At 46.2% G+C, this 25,033-nt stretch overlaps 1 protein-coding gene across 3 annotated transcripts in view; it reads right to left on the bottom strand.

Moving 5' to 3' along the window:
* Positions 1-25,033, bottom strand: part of abr (ABR activator of RhoGEF and GTPase) — a 187,923-nt gene that overhangs the window by 55,910 nt on the left and 106,980 nt on the right. For all 3 annotated transcript variants that reach the window (XM_061250409.1, XM_061250411.1, XM_061250412.1), the window contains 7 exons: positions 24,753-24,893; positions 22,772-22,893; positions 13,490-13,658; positions 10,819-10,941; positions 10,308-10,383; positions 9,247-9,351; positions 4,505-4,579 (listed from right to left, as the gene is read on the bottom strand). In XM_061250409.1, coding sequence (XP_061106393.1) covers positions 4,505-4,579; positions 9,247-9,351; positions 10,308-10,383; positions 10,819-10,941; positions 13,490-13,658; positions 22,772-22,893; positions 24,753-24,893 — 811 coding nt within the window. The remainder of the gene's footprint in view (positions 1-4,504; positions 4,580-9,246; positions 9,352-10,307; positions 10,384-10,818; positions 10,942-13,489; positions 13,659-22,771; positions 22,894-24,752; positions 24,894-25,033) is intronic.

Below are 25,033 nucleotides of genomic sequence, written 5' to 3' on the forward strand. Positions count from 1 at the left end.
TCTTTCAACAGCTTTCTCTCGATTACTTCCAGAAAAATTATGTATCTGGCATATCGCTGTTGCTCATTTGTAAGAGGATCGACACCTCGATGACTATACTTTGCAGGGAAATTTTGAGATGAAATTTTCCCTCATGTTCAGTGCAACCTCCCATTCTGGTATCACACATTAGTCAAATGGATATTCTATTAATCACAAGGATATTGTTTTGTCCCGAAAAACAATGAAGAAATCATATACCACAGTACTGCATTGCAAAAGAATGTCTTAGCAAGCCTTTTAGTCTTCTATTAAGACTTGAGATCTTATCTTTATCTCTTCATTTGAAAATATTAGCTCATTTTAAGTTACGGTTTGATTTCTTTTTAGTCTCAATATAAGACTAAAGTCTTGGGATCGACTTATTTTTTTTGTTTTTGCAGTGTGCTGTATTTTGCAGAGCAAAATTTTATACTGCTTCCAGAAAATTCAGAAGATACACAGCAAAAGGTTCGTGGTCAGCAAGACTCATATAGCACCTACATAAATATCAGCCTTTGAATTTGCCAGCTAACAGAATGCAATACAGAAGGGCTTGTGGGCCATAGGGCTTGAGAAACCTCACAACAACGTTGTTTGGTGCCACACTTAATGAAAGCCCTTTCCGGGGCAATGACTCATTCCTCGCGTCTAGCGACAGCGACGGCAGTTATTTCTAACCAGCCAGTTTACCTCCACAGGGGCGAGACTCCTCTTCACCATTCCCTCCACGAGAGAGAAAGATCTAGAACGCCTTTATAAGCACCTTGGCTATAAGTCAATGACGATGTTTATTTGCGCGAACCTTCTCCCCGAACGAAAATTGCCTCCGCTCTTACCCTCCAGCGTCTCGACTCAATTAGAAGTTTCGGGTGAAGTAAAGTTTGCGTGCCCGGGACTCGGAGCTCAGAGGGACCGGGACTATATCAGGCTATATTTGGCAGGTTTACGTCCGGGCAGAGGCCGACCCTTCAGAATTGGAAGCGGGGGTGATCAGTTCAGCCTGAAGACTTTTAATTACAGGAAGCCTTTCTTCCCGGCACTGCCAGAGACGGCCCGCAGGTCCACCAGGACCCCATTCAGAGGTTAATTGGAGAGCGCCTTTGGCCGGGCGGGCTGGAAGTTTGTTTTTTCCACTTTCCCAGCTCAGGAGCTACGGAGGGCTAATCAGGGCCTGGAGAAGCCCTCTCCGGAGGTGGGTTTGAGGGTGACTCAGACAGTCCCCGGACCCTCTTCAGCTGGAAAGCTCGTCTAATTGCCCTCAATCGCAGGATGATTGCTCAGGTTGTTTGCGAGTCCCTGCTGTCACTCACTGTGAGTGACAGGCCCTTGGTACCGGATGCCAGCTTCCGTGCTGTGCTGTGTTTGACCCCTGACCTCCTGACGACTGGGGGAGGAGGCGGGGAGGGGCCTGGCAGAGCAGTGACGCCCCAGCCTGGCTCAAACAGCCTTCTGACCCATACTAACAGCTTAAAATGAACACACAAACCAGGATATAACTACTGCAGACCGCATGAGCACAGTCAACCAATGGGATATCCAGCTTTCATTAAAACCAGCAAAACTATAGGCGATTCTTCAGGGTGCGTTCAGTTAGCAGAGTGAGGGGACATAGATGGAAATTGGCAAAGGATCAATTCCACACAGATATTAGGAGGTATTTTTTCACACAGAGAGTGGTCACTGTGGAATAGCTTGCCAGGACTTGTAGTGGAGGCAGAAACTCTGGGGGTTTTGAAGACCAGGCCAACATTGCTGGGCTGAATAGCCTGTTTTAATCAATATGTCATGTTATGTTATTTGTGAATGGCTATTTAAAAGCAGAATTCATTTGGCCAGATTTAATGAATGATACCAAGATTGACACCAGTGAACATGTCTGTAATGCAGACCCTGGAATATTATCAGATCCTTACCTAGGGGTTCAGGAAGAAGCAGACTACTTAGCAAAAGTAAATTGAGTACTATGGATCATATATTCAATTTGACTAAAAACTAGAAGAAAATTAATTATTTAAAATCATAGTTACATAAGCTGTGTATGTTCACAATATATACAGAACTAAGCTAACTACAAACAAGATAAATCACTTGCTAGAAAACACACGAGAGATCAATTTTTAAACATTCCTCTGCACTGCAAAGGGCAGGAGCGATTACTGATGCTGTGAGCACTGGTGTGCTGGACACACACACACGCACGCACACACACAGATACACTTACACACACAGATACACGCGCACACACACACAATACACACTCACAAACACACACACACACACACACACACACACAGATACACTTACACACACACAGATACACACAGATACACACACACAATACACACTCACAAACACACACACACACACACAGATACAAATACACAGACACATAGACAGACACAGACGCACAGACACACAGACCAGACAGACCAGACAGACCAGAGACCACAGACAGAAAGGCACACACATTACACATACACAAACACAAACACACACATACACACACGCACCCACAAAACGCAGACACACACACGCCCTCAAACACACATAAACAAAACACACGTTCAAATAAGCACAGACACAGACACTCACAAACACACACACACACACACACACACAGACACACAAACATGCATACACACACAAACAAGCACACAGACAGACAGACACACACACACACACACACACAAACACAGCTCCACACAATGGTAATTGGTGACAGATGAGCAGTGCACAGCGCTATGCCTCAAAGGCAGTGTGGAATCAATAATAAATGCACTCCATATGCAAAACTGAGAGCGAGGGAAAGGTTGGAGACTCAATATTGAAGACAGAGGAGGAGGAAAAAAAGAAAGAAAGAAGGAAAGACAGAAAGAAGGAAAGAAAGAAAGAAAGAAAGAACAAGAGCAGGCCCTGGGCGAGCAGTCCCTTCCGGAAGGTTCCACAGAGTCCCAGCAGGCCTGGCAGTGCCGGTTCGTGGAGCGGACAGGGAGGGCAGAAACATGCCATGGCGCACGGTGAGCATAGCGGCGTGCTCGGGCATTTACATTTACATTTGTGTCATTCGGCAGACGCCTTTTATCCAAAGCAATTTACAAGTGCATAGGTTCTTCATCAAGTTAAAAGCATCAGATCCATAACTAGTAAAACATGCATAAAGAGGAAGGCAGTTCAGAAAGCTGATGACACGCGAAACCGTTAGCACGTTAGCACGATGCGCTGCCATCTCCTGTGCTGGACAGAGTAGCGTGGAGTGTGCTGAGGATTCCCGAAAGGGTTCAGAGAGAGTTTGGAACGGGACCTTCACACAACTATAGAGGTTAAAGAGACTGGTGCCACAGATCCAACAAGCTCCCTGAAACGGGCTAGCTTAGGCTAACAGGCCTTCACCGCAAAGAGAAGGCCTGAGGCCCAAACACAATGCTATTGAGCCATGTTTTCTTCATCTCAGAGAGAACAGTGTTCAGGCTATTCCCAGCGGTAAATACTGCATAAGACAAGCGTTTTGTACATTAATACGACGTATGAATAACGCAGAAGGTTCGTGTCTGAAAATTCCAAGACCCGAAACGCTTACGTAAGCCATAAATCAGCACCGCCGCCGTGCGCTAGGAACGCTTCCGATCGGAAAAGCGGGAGCAGGACCCGGCAGAGGCCGCAACACGGGCCGCACGTACAGTAACAAGGCCGGCGGCGCCTGTTGACATGCGACCTCTGCGTCCGTTTTCCTCCGTGATTAATTTAACACGACATCACTTCCTTTGACACAATGGGAGCCACGGAAATCATAAAGGGGGAAGGGGTTTCCAATAACAGCTCACGCTACACCTGCACTGTGGAGTGATGTAACCCCCTCCGTCCGCCCTCCTGTCCATCCCTAGGGCGCCCGTGTAGAATGCCCGCTCGATTCTTGTATGAACGGGCTGACCTCAGAGTCTCGGGGGTTGAAAGGACCCGCAGGAATTCGGTTATGGGCATGCGAAACACCGGCAGGAAAACGTTATGGATGTTTGTTTATCAGAGCCAGGGCCAGCTAAGGGGGGTGGGATGGGGGTTGTATGGCCTGGGTGTAGGGGAGGTAATATCTCTGATGGAGAAACCTGAGCCCTTTCTCCTCTGGGCTTTCACAGTCACTGAATTACAGGCAGACGGCACAGTGCTTACCACAGAAACCTCACATTACTGAGGAGGAGAAACAACACACACACACACACTCACACTCACACACACACACATAAGTAGACACACATTCACACATATTAGTAGACACACGTACACACATACAAACCACAGACACACACATGCACACACACAGGCGCACACAAGCACACACGCAGAAACACACATATACGCACAAACCATGGAGACATATACACACACTGACACGCACACACCTCCACAGCACACACACACACGTTTCCTTCACATCAGTTTTGTGGTGCCTGAAAGCGCTCTGAACAGCGAACAGAGCAGATCCACTCACTGGCTGACTCTTTGAAGCCCTTGGCTGAGCGGACGATCACATGGAGGAAGCCATAGAGCCCTGGGATTTCTTCATCTGAAACACAGAGAAGCAAGAAAAACAGCTCTTAACAACCATCACCAGTGAGGAACAACTGTCTGCACAAGAGCTCATATTGATGTTTTCTGTTCTCAGTGCTGACCAAACAAAGAGTACATGGAGAGAGACAGAGACAAAATTTCCCCATTTCTAATTTCTAGTGTCAGTAATCAACCCCCCCCCCCACCCACCCACCCACCCACCCACCTCCATGTGCAGGAACAGGAAGTGAGAGAATACACTACAAACAACATAATAAATGGAGTGGACTACGACTGCAGCAGACACCCGCAGCCTCCATTCAGTTACATCATCGCAACTTAACCCTTTGACTAGCTGTCTAGAACTCCTTCACTTTCAATTGCCAGTAGCGATTATGACATCAGCATTAGAATGTTCAGTTAAGAACATTCTAATCGCATATTTGATTAGAATATTCTTAACAGAACATTCTAATGATGAGGTCAGAATGGCTACTGGTAACCGAGAGCAACTGAAGAGTTCAATAACATTAACTTTGAATTTTGAAAAAGCGTTCCAAATTAACCAACTCTTCAAAGAGTTAAAATGTCCCGACTGAGCCCATTTAGAACTCAGGCCCCTGTTTAGCAGCACAGTGACTGTGCTACTCACTACTGCGCTTGCCAAGGATGGAACCGCAGGTGTGAGCTGGATGAGCTAACACAAAACGTTTCCTCAATGTTGCTGCAAGTAATAGCAATGTTATAACATTGACAAAACATTCCAGGAACACTGAGAGAACATTCTGCATTAGTTGCATAGACTACAGTCACACCGCTGTTAGCAGAAGAGGAGACTCTTCAGTGATTTCAGAGAGAGTTCACCTCTCAGTGTGACCAACCAGGAGAGGAACGGTTAAGCTGTCACCTAGTGCTGGTCCCAGCCAATGGGAGACCAGTTCCTGGAGAACCTGCACAACGTGTGCTTCTCTAAATCCCGGGAGGGACACTGCGACTTGCCTTTTAGTAGCTATCAATGTGTGTTCTGTCATCACGGCTGTCGGAAGGCAGGGCCCTTCTGATTGGCCGAGCGGGGAGAGTGGGAGCTGTGTGAGGTCCTTTTAGACTAAAGCGGGACTAATTCCCCCCCCCCATGTGGGTGGCCTGCCCTCCTGCAATCTCCCCAGAGTCAGTAATAAATATCAGGCCTAAACTTTCACTCCAGTACTCTTTTTTTGCTGGTGTAATTAATTCAGAGAGCCCCTCCCACCCTACGACCAACCTCCATCACAGTGGTCCTCGCTCATGGTCCTGGAGAGTTGCATGGTGTGCTGGCTTTCGTTGTTGCTCAGCACTTAATAGATCAGTTGAAGCAGTTAATTACACAGTTAACTCACCTCACCTGGTTTCTTGGGTCTGAACTTGGTTGCTGATATTAAGGTGAAAAGAAAAACCAGCACACCCTGCGGCTCTCCAGGACCAGGATTGAGGACCACTGCTCTAACTGAACTTACGCCTGTGGTCGAGTTTCCTCGGTTACACTGATATCTCCGTGGCAGCTGCATTGTCGCAGTTAGCCTAGCGGTGAATACGTGTGCAGCTGTGTAATCAGTTTGGGTAAACGTTTCCCCTCTGCATTCATAACGTCCTGGGACTCTCTCCGACAGGCGATGTGCATCCCAGCTCAGAGATGCTGCACCTGGGTGGGCCGCCCTGCCCACCCCCCCAGCCCCCGAACACTGAGGTGTTTACCCTACCTCATGTCAGACAGCCCTGCTGGACAGTGTAGAAAAGCCACCTTGGATTAGGCTCTTCCTGCTAAATAAGCCCAAAGAGCGGTGGGGGTCAAAGACCTGTAACCGGAGCAGAATTGTTTCCAGGTCGTGTTAGCCCACCCGACCCGCGCCCAGCTGCATGGAGGTGGGTTTTAATCCGGGGGGATAAGCAGGGAGCGTGACCAGGGATAAGAACCAAGAGCGCCCGTGCGGGAGGTATGAGACGGACCGGACATTTGGGAAGGGGGGCTGGGGGAGGGGGGGATTTCTCAGGCCGGTGTTCATCAGTGGAGCGAAGGAGAGCTCGTTGGAAATGTCAACACCAGGAGTGTAAAACAATAACAGCCGGAGTGTGTTCAATCAAACAGAGCTCAAAGTGGGACCCCATTAATGCAGCCACTTAGGTCACAAAAGGACCCCCACTGACCTCGATGAGCCCAAGAGAGGCCTAAACATTTAAGGTGTGACATCACAAACATTTGAGTAGAATATTCTTAACTGAACATTCTAATGCTGATGTCACATTCGCTACCGGTAATTGAAAGCAACAGAGTTCTAGAACACTGAAAAAAACATTCGAAAAACCCTACTCTTTAAAGGGTTGAGGCAATGACAGGTATGGGAACTGTGGGGGGTTTTAGATGTCGGTAGAGGGGGTGGCATTCCTCCGACAGCTGGTCTCTATTTCATCCCCCCTGTGGTTACCTCAAGGCCAAGGGAAAGGGAGTGCAGGGGGAAGAGAGTGAAATATGGTCTCAGGGTAGAAACTAGGTGGAGGAGCTTTCAGACCCAGTTAAGCAAAATGCACACACCGGCAGAGTAAAAGGAGTCTAAACCTGTACCTGCTGCTTTATGTCAGGGCTTCAGAATTATCTGATGCAAATGCAAAATTGCCTGAACTGCCACCAAAAGGAATTCAAAAGGAAACCTTAAAAAACACTTTGTTCTTGATCCTGCAAAGCAATGCAGGCAGAACTATACTGTATACGGCCCATATAACAGAAATAACTGCATTTGTACATATGATGTCAAAAAAGCATTGCTCCACAAAGAGAAGGTTCGGTACTCCATGAACCCTTGGGAATGTTTTCTGAAAATTCCAGAATTCTGTCTGTGTTCTAGTGTTTTGTGCGGTCTAGAACCAATTACTAGTAGTGATTGTGACGTCAGAATTAGAATGTTCAGATGAGAACATTACATATTTGTGATGTTACACCTTAAATGGTTAAAACGAGTCACCGCAAAAAGGCAGCAAGATCTGTCACTCTCCCTTTCCCTGCATGCAAGATGGAAAACAGCGATTCATTTAAACCCCCTCCATAGGTCCTATGGGGGGGGGGGGGGGGGGGTAGTTTATTAAACCACCAGAACTAAACAAGACACACTGAAACGCAGATCACGATAGAGCAGGGGCACCTGTAGGAGCTTATTCCATAATGCTGGATATTCTGTGGCTGCTCTGGAATTTCCTGCGTTTTTATCCGCTTGTTTATTCTGTACGAGCGCAGTGGAAATCCAGATGGCTTTATGTCACAAAAATCAAAACAACCAAAAATTGAGTATGCAACAACGGAACAGCGAAACCGTTCTGCGTCCCCACAAAGCAGCAAGAATATGTGGGCACAAAGTTCCCCCGCATATTAGAACCAGATTGCAGCATGGATTCTTCTGGAAGCATTTTCACTGGCAAAAGGCGCATTCATAAGTTCATGTTTCAGTTCCAAAATGTGTGTTTTTTTGTCACATATCACTTCTTAGTAGTGCAGAAAACATTATTAACATATTCAATCATTTTGCTATTAAAGCTAATCATTTTGGACAGTTTATTAAGTCAAACACCATACCACTCCGTGGCAATTCACACCAAAGTGAGGCTGGGATTGGTTAATATCTAAATGTGACACCTGGTAAAACCAGGATGTTACAAATGTATGGGGTATGAACCAGTAGGGGGCGCATTTCTTGCTGAACCCCAATGTCCCAATATAATAGCAGGGTAGTGTGCCACAGCACTTTGGGTGGTACAGTGAACTCAGCACGGTCAGTCAACATCCCATAGAACTTACTGGAATACTTGTGGCATTAACCGCTAACCTTGCGGTATTAACCCCGGTGTCACATTTCTAAACTGGCCTTGTACATCTGGCTACTTAATCATTCACCCTACAGTTCCCTAACATTCCCTTCCTCCTTTCAACTGCCCGTCACTGAAATAAGGAACCAGGTTCTCAGCTGACATTCTTAGGTAAACAAGAGTAAAATAAAGGAAATAAATATATGAGCAATAGTACAAATATTGCAATAATTCTTTAAACATTAAAGCAAGAAAATGTTGCTTCCGTCTTGTTGCTTTGCCAAAGTCAGCTGTGTCTAAGATCCTACCTCCCCCTAGTGGTTTCACAAAGCACTGTCGCTCAATGTGTCAGTACCATAGACAGTATAAAAATATGGACCGGGTGCCGGTTATGTCACACACTGACTGTCCATGGGCTTGTGAAAAGCGTTTTGAAGACCAGGAAGTCAAGTTTACCAGCGCCGCCATGTTGCAAAATTTGGAGCCAGAGACTGTGCAGTGGAGAGGCAGAGCGGCTCCTCCATAAGAGTGAGAGTGTGTGACATAGCTGTCTCTGATTCGTCCACAAAGTATTGCTGCATTGTCCTAATTACAAAATAACTTAAAGAAAGTCGGCACATGGGGAGGCATTATATGAAGAAAAAACAGATTGCAACTACATTTTGTTTGTGGGACAAACTTATTGACTTGGTATTTTGACCGCAATTGTACCATTGACTTTACACTGAAAACTGGTCTGAATGGCCTACACTGGAGCCAACCGCAGAGGCACTAGTTAACGCCATCTCTCAGTACGAACAGTAAATGAGCTTCAGAAAAGAAGCTCCCGGTATTGGCCGCCCGGTCGGTACTTACCGTCTTTGTTACTGGTCACGGGGATGTTGTGGACGGTTCTGAGCTTGAAGCAGGACCCGGTCAACACCTGGAGCTCCACAGAACTCAGCACACACGCCTGAAGATCTGCGGACACAATCACAAGCCAACATGAAGCCATCACTGGCTGGGACTCATTACCACACCAATCAAACTTTATCCTTTACACGGGGTACCTTCACCAAAGATATGCCTGAATGCAGTGCTCCTTATCAGCCAGTCGAGAGCATGAACACAGAGCGTATGCAATGCAAATCCCCACAGCAGATAAATTTCCACTTACAAAAGAACCATCAGATATCAGTGCAAACACTTCATTTCTAGGTAGCTGCCAGGTGTCTGATTTATCCAATCCCCTCAGGGCCCTCAAAACGTGCTTTGAAATCTCATTTGTATGTCCCATGTGAAAAAGCAGTCTGCTGAAGTATACCTGCTGTTCACAATTCTATATTTAGGAATACTTGAAGGAAAATGAAAGTGTTTAGTATACACTCAGTGAGGTGTATTAGGTATTAATATTAGCTATTTATTAGACTTTATTATAATTTTTTGACTTATTGGTCTTCTTCTGCTGTAGCCAATCCACTTAGAGGTTTGACGTGTTGTTTTGAGAGATCCTCTTCTGCATACCACTGTTGTATGTGTGGTTATTTGCGTTACTGTCACCTTCCTGTCAGCTTTGACCAGTCTGGCCCTTTACTGGATGTTTTTTGTTTTTGTACAATTTCTGAGGAATTTTTGACTCTAGAGACAGTTGTGCGAAGAAAATCCAGCAGTCTCGCACCAACAATCAACAATTTCAAGGTCAGAGTCACTTAGATCACATTTCTTGCCCATTCTGACATTTGGTCTAAATGCTTTTATGCATTTCATTGCTGCCACATGATTGGCTGATTAAATATTTGCATTAACAAGCGGGAGTCCAGGTCTACCTAATAAAGTGCTCACTGAATGTATATTATTTCACATGGGGTGTGTAGGACATTGGTCGGTCCTTGGCTGGTAGGCCCCTGCATTGAGGTTGTGTGCACACAGACCCCTACCTTTCTTCTGAAGTTTCTGAATGGCTTCCCTCCACTCTGACCGCTCATAGTCTGAGGACAGCAGGAACAGATAGCTCTGCGGAGAACAAAGACAAGTAGCCTTTAGGGACAGGGCTTATGGCTTGCTTAGCTTAGTTTAGCTGACACTCCTGAAATGTTAAACACTGCGAAACTTCAATTCAAAATAAAAGCGGCTCCCTCTGGTGAACAGAATGCTATAAGCAGCTTTGTTTACACTTCTGGGTATGTCACAATACTCGATAACGCATCCTCCTTTCCTCCACTCGTCTCCTCCCTCCATAATTCCAGATAGAAGGAGACGAGTGGAGGAAAGGAGGATACATTGTTTTGAGTATTAGGACGCAACTTCTGAAACATCAAAGTGTATAAGCACTGAGACTTCAATTCAAAAGAGCAGTGGCTCCCTCTGGTGGACAGAGTAAGACATGTCAGTAAAACAAGATGGAGGTGCTTGCGCGTATGGTCGTAAGCGGGTAACTGCTGTCAGTACCTTGCCGTGTTTGTTGTGGATGCGGAAGGGAATGGTGGGGGAGTGTAACAGCAGACAGGACTCCTGTTCGTTCATCTTCTTCCTCAAACGGTCCAACGCTCGACTTTGCCCCTTAACAGCCTTCTGTAGGCACAACATGAAAGATGGAGTAAGAAAGAAAGACAGACACACAGATATTCAAACACACCAATGACAAAAAGCTGCAATGCAAGGCACCAATCCGCATATTGGTAGCAATTGGGAGTTAGGGGTCTTGCTCAGGGACACTCAGACACGCCCAGGGTGGGGAATCAAACCAGGAACCCCCCGACTGCCAGACAACCGCTCTTACCTCCAGAGCCAGCGTCGCCCTAACAAAATGTTCTCACAACGTTGCTGCCACGTAGCGGCAATGTTAGAACATTCACAAGACACTCCACTGACATTGTGAGGACATTTTGTGCTAGCTGGACAGTTGCTTGTAAACAGTGTTTCCACAAGTCATAAACACAAAGCGCCGGCTGCAGCCCTCCTCAGGGGGAAGTTAAACTCAGTAAAACCATGTTTGGCCAGACAGTATTCAAGGCAGAGAGCAGTGGGAAACCAATAGAGGAAAATGCAGCTTTCATTTTCCAGTCACATCAAGGCACGGTAGTCAAACCTGTCATTTAAAACCACAGCACTACTAACCGAGGAGGGACTAACAGAGAGGAGATTTTCGTCTTGACAAATAAAACCTCAGGTTTGATTTTTTTGGGCACATCCGTTGATTAAGAACTCATTAAATTTTAAAGATAGATGCGCAGTGTGCTTGATAGAAATATGCCAACGGGTATACACACAGTTCATTATATATTCATTATGTTCTCAATCCAATTTTAAAACCACAGACAGTAACTTCTATAATCTAACCATGAATTTCTATTGTACATCCTCTCAAAACAAAATTGTGAAGTGAAAAACGAAAGTGCCCTTTCATCTTTCCATTTTGGTTTTCATTGAATATCTTTATTGAAGGGAACAGTTATTAAATGACAGGGGAACACATTCGCCCACCACCCATCTAAGTTATTTAAACAGCCCAGGGCCAGCAGTTTATTAAGAACGGGTGTGAATCTAATATAACCCACACTGACAAAAAATAATGTAGATTCATTGTTTGGTGAAGTATAATTTGATTCAAAAAGGCTAATTTAACTACCCTTAGCAAAAACCTTATACTTTCTATTAAAGGCCAAAGCAAAAAACCCTTATGAAGAACAAGAAAAAAATCAGTCATGTTAAAATTGTGTTAAATGACATTTATGAGGTAAACTCATTATGTCCTCAGATAACCGTCATCGGCGTCCAATGAATCAAAAACAAATCAGCGGCACTAATTTTAGCCTGCAGCGGTGCACTACCCTCGCCACGGTGGAGGTACTGCGGTGTCATTTAAGGTCGCTAGTGCTGCAGACAGGGCTGTTAAACCTGTTAATGTGAGGAATATTTTCATCCCACATTCTAAATACAGCGCTCACTTCCTTCACGAGTAAATGGCGCCAAGATAAAGAGGGGAAAAACCGTTTTTAAAAAAAAACGTTCCCGAGAAAAGCATTCGGAGCTGGCGGGAGGCCGAAACCGATTTAGCTGTAATATTTCTGCGGCTGAATTAAAGACGGCTTCGAGCCCCGCCTGGAAACAGCGTGAGAGCGATTGTCATTTTAATCAGCGCTTCGCCTCCGCTGATTGGGACACGCACCCGCTGTTCCCACAATGCCAGTCTGGGCCTGCCCTGCCCCCCCACCCCCCACCCCGAGCGTTAATGACCGCCATTGGCTCATTTAGGAAAATTAGAAATCTAATTTTCAGACAGATTGCGCGGAGGGGGGGCAGCGTTAAGGGACCGCGGCCGCCTCCTCCCCCCTCCATCTCCCCGCCCTCAGCCGCGCCGTCTTCGGGACGCTCTGGAGTTCACTGCAGGTCGCCAGGGCCTTTCTGGTCCCGCTTTTGTCCGTTTTAATTGAAAAGATGAGAGGGAATAAGGGGAGAGAACTGGTGGCAAGGCAGGGATTAGTTCTTCCTGGCTGCCAAACAACCGGCCAATCGCGACGCTGTTTATAAGGTCACCTCTGGAGTGAACGGCTATCAGTTTGTCGCCCTCAAGAGCCTTAATCAGCGTGGAAGCTTCCGTTGTTTTCCGGAGTACAACTTGCACTCCAAATAAACTCCGTATCAGGGATACTCCCAGGGGAAACTTCCAACAACACCAGCAGCAGCACACTGGAGACAGGAGACCCAGCGCTAATGGCGGAGATTTTAATGTACAATAAGAAAGAAGAAGAAGAAAAAAATAAAACACCCTTCTTACTGGAGCCTGGCGAGGTCCAGGCATCCCAGCATGCTATGTACCAGCCAGACAGGGCGTGCCCCCAGGAAGTTCTTGGTAGTCACAGGGGACCTGGACCCAGTCCCAGCATAGCAGATTTTAGCAGGGGAACAGTGGGCGCCACCACTTCCTCCAGAGCTTTTTACTGGAACTGCTGCTGCCCGAAAGTGACCTCATGGAGGTACAGCTAAAGGTGCTTCATACCTTCCATGACAGGCCAGGTGCAGAGCCTAACTACTGACCAATGGGATGTACAAGCAGGGGCCTTTCACCCTCGATGTCTGGGGGGGTTGGGGTGGAGGTAGGGGGAACGGGGAGGCGTACCTTCTCCTTCTGGATCTCGCTCTTGATGGCGGAGATCTTGGTCTTCATCTCCTCGATCTCGTGCTCGGGCATGGTCTGCACGTGGGGGCAGGAGTCGGAGTCGTCCAGCGTCTGGAAGGTCAGGTCGGCCAGCGGGATGTACCACTTGCAGTCGTACTGCTGGTGCTTCCTGGAGAGGCAAGGACATGGCAGTTAGGGGGTGTGGGGTCTGAAGAACAAACAGGAGCCCTGTCCACACCAAGAAGGGTAACTATAAATATATTGTTTAAAAAATCTTTCTAACTGAAGTGGCGTCTACACAAGTATAATGACCACAGTCATGAAAGATATTGTTGGTATCACTTTTTCAGCTGCATGAATGATAAAACACTAACAGCCAATCTCAGTCCAACCGAATTTACAGGGCATCACGTTCAAAATGGCAGATGACATAGCCAAAAGACTATTTACAGAACGTTACGGTTGCTAACATCGTTATCCTTATAGTTATAGTTATCCGTCTTGGTGTAGACAGGTCTTAACAGTAGGTTGTCACTAGATGGCCACCCAAGAAAGGATGGAAGTCCGTTCCCTGTTAACAACATGTGCCATGTTAATCCTACCATGTCAACCCAAGGGAACATTATGGCCAATATGATTCCTCGGCCCCTGGCGTTTAGTCCCTTCTTGGGTGGCCTTCTAGTGACAAGCCTAACAGCAGGGTCAGTCCTCTCATCAGACAGTGACAGACAAGCCTGGAACGGTTTTCATACGGTTTTCTGTGGCCAATCTTCACTACACGTCCACAGCACCAGAGACAAGCTGGAGGCGTTTTCCCAAAAAAAACAACCCACCACATAGTTGGCCCACAGCCCAGAACAATGCATGGGGTGCGAGCCTGTTTGGCTGATTAAAACACCACACCCAGCATGGACTATACTTACCCCAGGCTAGGTAAAATGCTTTTGCTCACGCATCGTTGAAAGTGAACAAAGTCATTAAATATTTCACTTCCTGAGGCGTAAGCCAGATCTGCGTATAATGAGCATCTTTTGATGCGCTTTTTTAGATGCGTTTTTAGAATCATAATGCGTAAAAAACACCATTAAGATCCAGCAGCTGCACAAAGCGATTTGTTGCCTGTTAATTTACAAACAAGCATGATAAAGGCAGTGCGTTTAGCTCAATAGTTCTGAGGTCAACAACATTCAGTCATATGAGAGAAGATACTCTGAAATATATTATTGTATTTACAGTTGGATCCTGGGGCAGCTCATTCAATGACACTGCAAAATGCTGTCATTGGGGAACACTAACTGCTTCATGCAAAGGTCCACCAAAGGGGAAGAGGAGACCAACAGTACGATTCATCAAAACAGAATTACCAGAATTACATTCACTAAAAAGCTAATCTCATTTTTATGATGTAGAGCAGCGGTTCTCCAGGCTTCCTGGAGATCCACCATCTTGTAGGTTTTCAATCCAGCCCTAACAAAGCACACCTCATTCAACAGCTACACTGCAAAAAAATCTGCCTTAACAAATGTCTTGGAATGAGGCTTTTTAGAAGTACAATATTTGATCTTTTTTTAAGCTTCACAAGTACAATTCTCGTTGCCCGTTGGCAAATCTTAAAATGAGTCTGACCTCACTGGCGATATTTTAGTCAAGAAGCAAGAAAGTAAAAAAAAAATATATATATAATAAAATTCTAAATATAAGACTACAATTCTTGTTGAGATTGGCTTATTCTTTTTGTTCTTGCAGGGTTGAGAGTCTCACTGAGTTGCTAATGAGTAGAATTAGGTGGGCCAAATTATGGTTGAAATGAAGACCTACAGTGATGTATGGAAGTTCTCCGGCAATAGGATCTGACCACAGCACCTCCACACAAGGGAAATACCCTGCATCGGTGTGTAAAACGCTGCACCACAAGGAGCGGGCTCCATCTTAGACAATGAAGAATCCGCACGCTCTGGTCCACAACAATAAGGAACGCAAGCCAAGAGTATAAATAACCATTACAAGCCTTGGCCGTTTTCAGGTTACTCTTGAATCGCATTAGCGAAGAACACCGCCGGCCAACTAGTGGCTCACCCCCAAGATAGGAATAAAATACAGGCTCAACACTTAGCTCTTTTATGAGAAGAAACAGAAACCTGCCACAGTGATTTGGAGGGGCAAAACGGTGCCCAAAATGGACTGCGAGTATCGATTTTGTGACAAATTCTGGTGGGGGAAAAACACAAGAGAGGGGGAGATCCTCCTTGTTCGCCAAGGAAAGCTTTGAGAAGGAAACCCTGGCTTTTTTTAGAGCATGTCTCACTGGAATACAGGTGGCAGGTGTTCTGTTTTATATGCCTCACCACATCTTCGCGCTGAAAGGCTGTTTAAACCTTTTATGACTCATGGTGATTTTCGCAGAGCGGCGTTTTCTGACATTCAGGGAGAGGAGGGAACTGTTTCCGAATTCACCAGCACCCAGACAGGTTCTTTAACGAACTGAGAGACTTAATTAGGGCTATCTGGGATTTATCTCGACCTAGCTGGGAGCCTGTCGTGTAGGAGGCTGTCAGAGACCGGACTCTTTACAGCACTGTGTCACTCATAGGCCCGTAAACCCTCAACAGATATTATATATGCAGGCAAACCCAGCTCCATTTATTCATCTGAAGGGCACCCATTGTGGACATCTGTTTTAACCCATTATGGCGCTCTATAGAAAACCCATAGAAAGGCCTAGGGAATCACAATGCATTTCAACGGTCACACACACACACACTCACACACTCACACACTCACACACTCACACACTCACACACTCACACACTCACACACTCACACACTCACACACTCACACACTCACACATACTCCGAGTGGAAAACGCCAAATCCTACCACACTGCCACACAGGCCTTTAATATTCCATGGCTCTCATTATACAGTCTTTATGATCAGCTTCGATAGTCCCCTTCTCCCTGGGTCTGAACATTATAATAACCTGCTTTACTGTCTGTTAGAGGAAATAAAACCGGAATTTACCCCGAGCTGATGAGAATGATAATGTGATCAAAGGGCGCAGTGTTCAGGGGAGAGAGAGAGAGAGAGAGAGAGAGAGAGGGGGGGGAGAGAAGGGGAGAGAGAGGGAGAGAAGCAGAGAGGGAGAGAGAGGAGGGAGAGAGAGAGAAAGAGAGGCAGAGAGGGAGAGAGAGGGGGAGAGAGGGAGAGAGAGAAAGAGAGGGAGAGAGGGAGCGCAAGAGGGCCAGAGAAAGAAAGCAAGAGGGAGAGAGAGAGAGGGAGAGAATAGGAGAGAGAAGGACACAGAGAGATAGAGAGCGAGCAAGAGAGAGGAGAGAGAAAAAAAGAAAAGAGAGACTGGGGGGGCTTATTATCTAGAGACAGCTGGAGGAAAACAGTCTATGAATACGAATGGGGTTCAATCTTTTTCTTTTGGCTTTACCTCCCGCTGAACGTCCCCCCGACGCTCTCCCCTCCCAGCCCGCACGGGGGAAGGGGACTTCGCACAGGGCGTCCCAGCCTGCACTCGGCCGCGATAAGAGCACCACAGCGGCGCGGTCTCGTTTGGGGCCTCCCGAAAACGAAGGCTGCCTCTAACCGCGGCGCCGTGCGCAGTAATGTGTGACGGTGTGATTACCTCTCCGTTAATAATTCATTCTCCGCGCTTCTGCTGGAGGAGGCGGTCCCTCAGACGGAGGATTTGCTTTCCGGTTGTTTCTACGGCTGCAGTTTATCACGCTCTCCATTTCACGCTTGGCTGCGGCGGGCGAATGCATCCGTTTTCATTATTTTTTTGGTTTGTGGGCTGAAGTTGGCACACGCTCTGCCTGTTCTGACCTCCCGCCGCGAGGACAAACATCGGGACTGAACGCAGCGACTGTGTCGCCACACTCGACCCCAGGGTAACCAAACACTGCATTTACACAGCCATGGCAGATACATCTAACTAAAAACAGAGGTTTTATCTTCTACAAACTAAAGACAAACCATGGATCATATATGTCCAGTATAACCTCTACAGTGCTTAACCTTCTTCTTCTTTGTGTCTTTTCTCCTGGGACTCCTGCCCCTCTTCTGCCCTGAGGTCACGCCTGCTGCCCTGTCCCACCCTAAGATCACTGCTGCTGCCCTGTCCCACCCGGAGGTCACTCCAGCTGCCCTGTCCCACCCTGAGGTCACTCCTGCTGCCCAGTCCCACCCTGAAGTCACTCCAGCTGCCCTGTCCCACCCTGAGGTCACTCCTGCTGCCCTGTCCCACCCTGAGGTCACTCCTGCTGCCCAGTCCCACCCTGAAGTCACTCCAGCTGCCCTGTCCCACCCTAAGATCACTGCTGCTGCCCTGTCCCACCCGGAGGTCACTCCAGCTGCCCTGTCCCACCCTGAAGTCACTCCAGCTGCCCTGTCCCACCCTGAGGTCACTCCAGCTGCCCTGTCCCACCCTGAGGTCACTCCTGCTGCCCTGTCCCACCCTGAGGTCACTCCTGCTGCCCTGTCCCACCCTGAGGTCACTGCTGCAGCCCTGTCCCACCCTGATGTCACTGCTGCTGCCCTGTTGCAGCCCTGAGGTCACTGCTGCAGCCCTGTCTGCTTTCACTGTTACTGGTTCAACCCATCTGAATTGCAGTAATAGATTTTGTACATTTTTGTTTTATCCATCCAACCTTTACACCTTGTTTTTTCCATGCCACTGTTTGAGGGGTTTTCTCCCCACTGGGGAGTTTTTTTTACCAAACATATTTGCTATTTTGGGGCTCTGGCATGCGGTTTGCCCTTTTCTGCTACTTTGTCTTTGTGACAGTCCTCTGTAAAAAGCACTATACAAATAAAATTGAATACAATAATCATAACAATTATCATCAACATATGCTGTATAATTATATCCAAAGGGCTTTGCACATATAGAAAATAAAATAAATTTGAATGTAAAATCTAACTATCTAATGTTTCATAGTTGGAGCCATAAAAACTAAAATCTTCCTCCCTAGTCTGGGGACAACGCAGTGATGTGCATCACTAAGCAGGCTGAATTGAATAAGCCAATTTGTGCTTTATAAACCAATAAAAGCCCTCAAAATAAATGTTTAACAAGCAATGGTAACCAGTGCAGAAATGAGAGTAGGCTATTGGAGTGTTATATGAGCTCTCCTCTATAGTCTTAGTCAGTAATCTGGGGACAGCATTTTGAACCGCATTCATTTGATTTGTGGACACATAAAGCATAGTAATGTAAGCATGTGTTGGGCTTTCTGCACCTGCTTGTGAAAGAAGTGCCCTCTGGCTTAATACGGTCATATTTAAGATGTTAAAATGCCACATTGCATGTACATTTGTTACCATTTTAACACATAGTGAACGTTATCATATCTGATATAACTAATCGACCAATAAAGCTGGTTCAAAGCCCCATGTCACTAAACTATACTACACTACACTGCCAGTAAAGACAAGCTGTGTTGAAAACCACATAGTACTCGTACTACATTTCAGTGAAATTCAACCAGAAATCTAATATGAATGGTATGCTAGTATGAGGTTTGGAACACAGCTATGGCCATTTGTTATTCCTCAGATTTCCATTTTTCGATTAAAGTTTTGTTGAAGAAACTTAATGAGAAGAACAACTTGAGTACTATTTTAATATGCTGCTCGCGCTGCAATGAAGTAGCTAATTACCCGCACGGTCGGACACGGCTCCTTTGAGCGGGAAGGCCACGCGCTATTGGCTGCACTTTCCTAAAGGAGCCGGGCAGGCAGCGCGTGATTGGTTGCCTTTCGTTCTCTGAAGGCTGGAGAGTTTCTTTAATGCAATTCCCACAGAGAGGTTTTGAGCTTGTACACTGCCTGGAGTACACCCATCCTCTCCTCTCCGCGTGAAATGAAGCTCACTCCTGTCTCCGACCCCCACACTCAGCATTTGCGTCTCGTCTCAGCCCCGGCCGCCGTCGGGAATCAGCACACTCGACTAGCAAGGCTGGCTTCCTGATTGCAGTAATGGGTGTTGTCTTGGTTACAGCCCATCTCGAAGGAGACCGAATACGACGCTACCACCACCAACAGCTGACAATTAGCTACAGATTTGCGCGTATTTTTATTGACAGCCTTGGTAATTAACCAAGCGTTTATTGTCGTCGCAGTGAAGTTATAATAAATGTAAGCCGGATAATTATAATGGCTGAAATATTCATGTTGTCTGCGTTAATGAAAATGAACCACGCCGAAGAAATTATGACGGCTTTCAAGCGCAACTTCAACTCCAGGACGACACAATCCGCAATGACTGACAGCGCACTTTTAAAAAATCATTTAAAAGCCCTGTCGGAATCGGATTAAGGTTTTAAGACATTAATTGTATTAATGCAACAGTGTTTGGAATCGACGGGATTCCACATTTTAATGAGGTCTTACTCCGACCGGAGTTAATCCGGCGGGGACAGCAAAGATAAAGCTACCGTTAGGCTACCGTGAGTCGGAAAATAATGTGGTGATTTATGCGCCGAGCTACTCTGGCGAGACAAACGAGCCTTCCCGCTGCCGTGCCGTTAACCAGCTGGGTTACAGCGAAAACAAAACGTTCTCACATGTTTTGTCAATGTTATAACTTCTACTTATAACATCGTCACTAACTTGCAGCAAAGTTGTGAGGACGTTTTGTGTAAAAACATTCGCTGGGTCTTCCCTCCCATCGCTCAAACTCATCTAATCTCACAGACAGCGGTAAGGATGTAGGGAGAGAGGAGGGCCTCGAGATTAAGCACTTCTACGCCCTGTCACAACATGGGGTGGATTCCATTTCATACGAGGGTTTCCGTGACCGTAAAACGGCGAAAGTGTGAAAATTCTAGCAAAACTGCCATGCACAATTGTCCCATTCTGTGACAGTGGCAACAAATTGGCCACCGTGTTCCCTAAATGGCGCCATAAGTGGCTTCATATCAGAGAAAAATGTGCTCAGAGCCCAGGATATTACTGGGGTGGTTTGTTTAAATGATTCAGCAATGTCTGGGTTATCCTGCAATGCAGTGCACGTACAGTGATTCCCAATACATGTCTACTGTATATCATCTCTATATGACCAGTGAATATTCATCATCTTAGGCACCTCTGAGCATTGGAACTTCTTTAACCCTTTAAGGTGAAAGATAACCAATGTGTCATTAGAATGTTCTTAACTGAAGATTCTAATACTGGTGTCACAAATCACTACTAGTAATTGGAAGCAATGAAGTTCTGGAACATTCCAAAAATCTATTGTTGAAATGGTAAATGTTAGGGAGACATGTTTAAAACTAGCCCTGTGCATCTTTTGTTCATGACAATGTATTGGCTATTCAACCGTCTTACATCAGGGCTCCTTAACATTGATTAATTAATTTAATTAAGTGATGGCTTGTCCTTAATTCTGATTAATGGGTTTAAGCGTTTGCTTGCACTTAACACTAATTAATGAATTTTAAGCAAGTTCTCTTTTTCCCATTATTCACAAAAGTTTAGTTTATCCCAGTGACCTTGCAAACTCATTGCATTACATAAGCATAAAAAAAATCCACAAAAAAACTGTTTTACACCACATCAATTTATGGTTAAAAATAATGTCTGCAAAGCAGAGAGCCTTCAAATGCAATCTCCGCGTGAAGTCGGCAGCAGGCTCATTTAAGACAGGACAACTTGATTGGACTCAACGGTGGAAATTAATTGTTCCCATCAATGCGAAACGCTGCACAAAATACTCTGGCAACACAGCAAAATGAACCTCAGCCACTTTCCTTTTTCTCTTTTCCCCAAAGAAAACAATCCTGCCCAACAGCACAGATGCAGCGGGTGGCATAAAGAAGGAGAAGGCAGACTGATTCGCTCCATGGAAATGGGATAAACTGTCATGCAGTAAACCACGACATACTCGTGGCCAATCCTTCTTTAACCCTTTAAGGTGTGAGATTGCAAGTATGTGATTAGAATTCTCTTAACCGAATGCTGATGTCAAAATCACTACAGGTAACTATGTTAATTGACAGTTGTTGTGGAGCACGGGTTTAGAATTGCTGTGGAACACGGGCTTAGAATGTTGAAAAAGCATTCCAAAGAACATACTCTTCACAAGGGTAAGTCAGGTTGCAGGCGGAAGAATCTGAAGTGTTCCTGTGAGCCACATAAGGACGGGGGGGGGGATGTGTCTGGTGGCGTCTCAGAGAGAAATTGAGGGCACTCTATCACATTAAACTGTCACTACGAGAATTTGAGGAGAAAATAAAAAGTAGAGTGGGGGGGGGGGGGGGGGGGGGGGAGTGATGAAAATTCTATTCACACAGCCAGCTTTGTTCAATGCGAATGCCCTGCCTCCTGGTCTTCAGATAACACATCAGTGACATTGCTGTCGTTGGGGCGACAGGCACGATTCCCCTACTAAATTTCCCCAGTGCTACCCCCGCTCATTCACAGGTCTCATTACCGTGGAAATAATAAATAAATAAAAAAGAAGTCTCCCTGATCCCCAGACCCCTGAGTTTCAAAGGCAATGCATATATTCACGCTTCCTGGAAAATGCAAAGCCGTTCCCTTTCTACTGCGTGAGGAGACTTGTGTTGGAATATGAATATTAATCCGTAAGATACCATCTCCCGTGTGTGATGGCGGATGAGCTCGCAAATAGTCTCCCTGTCAGTTTTTGTGAATGTGATTTTCACTGTCATGCAGTGTCACTTTTGTGTTTCTGAGAGGGATTTTAGGCTTTCAAGCCCAGCTTTAAAGTACTGTACCCTGCAGCGATGAACAATGAACAGGGTACTGTCTTCAGTGAAAGCTGACAGTGAGAATTTCACACCGTTTCTCCACAGGAAAGACCACATTTCTTGGGAAAAAGTGCCCATATAATCCATGGTCTTCGGAGTACCCTGAAGGTCATATCATATGATGCACTGCAGTGTTTCACTATATATAAAAAAAATAAAATAAATGCATTTACATTGTGCTTCTATCTAAATCACTTTACAATTGATGCTTCTCATTCACGCAGTAACTCACACACACCAATGGCGAGAGGCTGCCATTCAAGGTACCAAATCAGCTCGTGGGGAGCAATCGGCGGTTAGGCGTCTTTCTCAGGGACGCTTCAAACGGGATCCAACCAGCAACCTTCCAACTGCCAGACAGCCACTCTTACCGCCCAAGCTAATGTTGCCCCCACTCAGCCCCCATTCGCTTTCTTGCAGCTGTGGCGTAGCAGGAAAACTGAAATGCCGTTGAACCAGAGCCAGGGGCGTGGGGGAAGTTTCCGGAAGGTTCACCTACCCCACAGCGGTCTTCTTCATCTTGGCACAGAGGAGCAGGTCGGTGAAGAGGAAGACGTGGCGGAGCTTCCTGGAGCCCTCGGACACCTCCACCAGGAAGCCATCCTTCACCAGCTGGCGAGCCTGTCAGGAAGGGGCGTCATCAGTGACGACATCACATCCTGTTCCCCATTCAGCACAAGGCACGGCTTTTGCTTATGCAGAAACTTGGTATGTTTTCAAACCAATTAATGTGTCAGATACATGTACCAAGTCGTATCCAACAGGAAGGTGTAAGCAATGAAAGCGCACAATGGTAATATCATCTATAATACACTTAGTACTGCACAGTTGTGCCAAAGGTAGTTACAATGTCTACTACAGACCTGGGTAAATTACATAAGTGTTTTGGATTCAAATAATTTTTTATGTTTGCCTGGTGCAATTGAGCGATTGAAGAGGACTAGAAGACAGAGTTTTTAAACAGAAAAGCCCAGTAAAGTTTATAAAAGTATTTGAATATAAAACAGTTACGTAATTGAACCAGGCCTGGTGTCTAGGAGGTGTGAATTTGGCTCCTTTGTGAAATTAAGATGAGTTTAAAATGCTGGAGCTCGTCTGTCTTCTGAGCAGGTTGGGGTCAAATTGAATACAATTCACTCATTAAGAAAGAAACTGCCATTCAGTTAATTAATATGAAAAGTCCCCATGAATGTACTTTCAGCTGGATTGTGGAATTGAGGGAACTGAAATGGAAATGACCAACCCCCTCTCTGGTGTTTGGAGCGTGCAAAGCACGATGAGATTTTGGCTGTGGCCTCCATTTTAGGAAACGAGAGCGAGTGGCTCGGAACACACCAGAATAAAGAGGAGAGCTAACGAGGGGAAAGGCAGAGCGAAGGCAGAGAAGAATGGGCTTGGGGGTTGGGGAGGGTTGGAGGAGGGAGGAGGGAGGGGGGGATCAAACACAGGCCCCAGAGTGTACGGCTGGCAGAGGCTAGAACACCTGATCAAAGCCCAGTCACAATAAAGCAGACAGAAGAGCCTTGCTGATGGATGGATCTGAGGGACCGGGTGGCAGATGATGCGGCCAGCCTGACAGGAAACGGAGGACAGTAACTGGCTTCCTCTGTTGACGGCTGACCCGCCCACCCCCACCCTGCAACCTAGCTCCATCTCCACCCAGGTTCAAGCTTTAACGGTTTGAGGCGTGAGGTCACAAATTAGAATGTTCCACACTGAACATTCTAATGCTGATGTAACAATCACATCACTACTGGTAACGGAATGCAATGGAGTTCTAGAACCCTGACTTAGAATTTTTAAAAAGCCTTCTAAAAGACCTACTCTTCTAAGGGCTAATTCCCCACTCAGCATGAGGCAGATATTGCCAGTAAAAATCAAAGGACATATGATGCTGATGTACAAGCTTTAACATGGTGATCATCTGCATGTGTGGGATCGCCTATAAGATGCAACCTACTGGGATCAGTCCTTCATACCCCGGCATTGTTCTTTTGTTCAGCTGTGTGACATGAAGAGCTCATGTTCTATAGGGTTCTTTTGACAGAACAGATCTTTGGATGGAGTCTTACTGAATACAACCAATCACAGCCAACTAAAGCTAAACCCAACAGCTCCTGTCGGGTCTACTGTTGGCTGAAGGGCGGAACACCTCAAATAGACAACATAAACCACAGTATGCACTGCCTGGCCTATACATGAAAATCACATTCAAATCAATTTGTTGTTTGCTGTTGACTTCAGTTCCTGTTTTATTCTAGACTGAATGGCAGCACTGTGCCTTTGCATTAAATACATCACTTTGGTTGTTTGAATATTCCTCTAGGAGTGGAGCAGTGGGCTCTGTTATTAAAATGAGGCAGTAGCATGATTATTGACCCATGGGTGCACGTAGCCAGCAGGTCACACTTGCCCTCACCCCCAGATCCCAGGCCCCAGGCCCCAGGCCCCCAGACCCCAGGCCCCCCTGTGGCCCATACCTCTCCCTTGGGCGTGGTGACAGCGGTCCTGCGGGGGTCGATCTCCTCGTTGATGCTGGACAGGAAGGTCTGGGATATCCGCAGCGCGTCCTGCAGCAGGGGGAAGTCAGGGTGGTCCTTGGGAGTGTGTTTCAGCAGGTCCTGCAAGATATGTAACAATAGATTAATTAGTAAAGAGAGAAATGTGTAATTCACCCAATCTGCCTGCTGGGATGCGGTCTGTGTCCAAATGAAGTAGGTACCCACCTCAGATAAAATGTTCTCACAATGTCGCAGCAATG

Source organism: Conger conger, chromosome 7, assembly GCF_963514075.1.
Source record: "Conger conger chromosome 7, fConCon1.1, whole genome shotgun sequence".
Taxonomy (NCBI): Eukaryota; Metazoa; Chordata; class Actinopteri; order Anguilliformes; family Congridae; genus Conger; species Conger conger.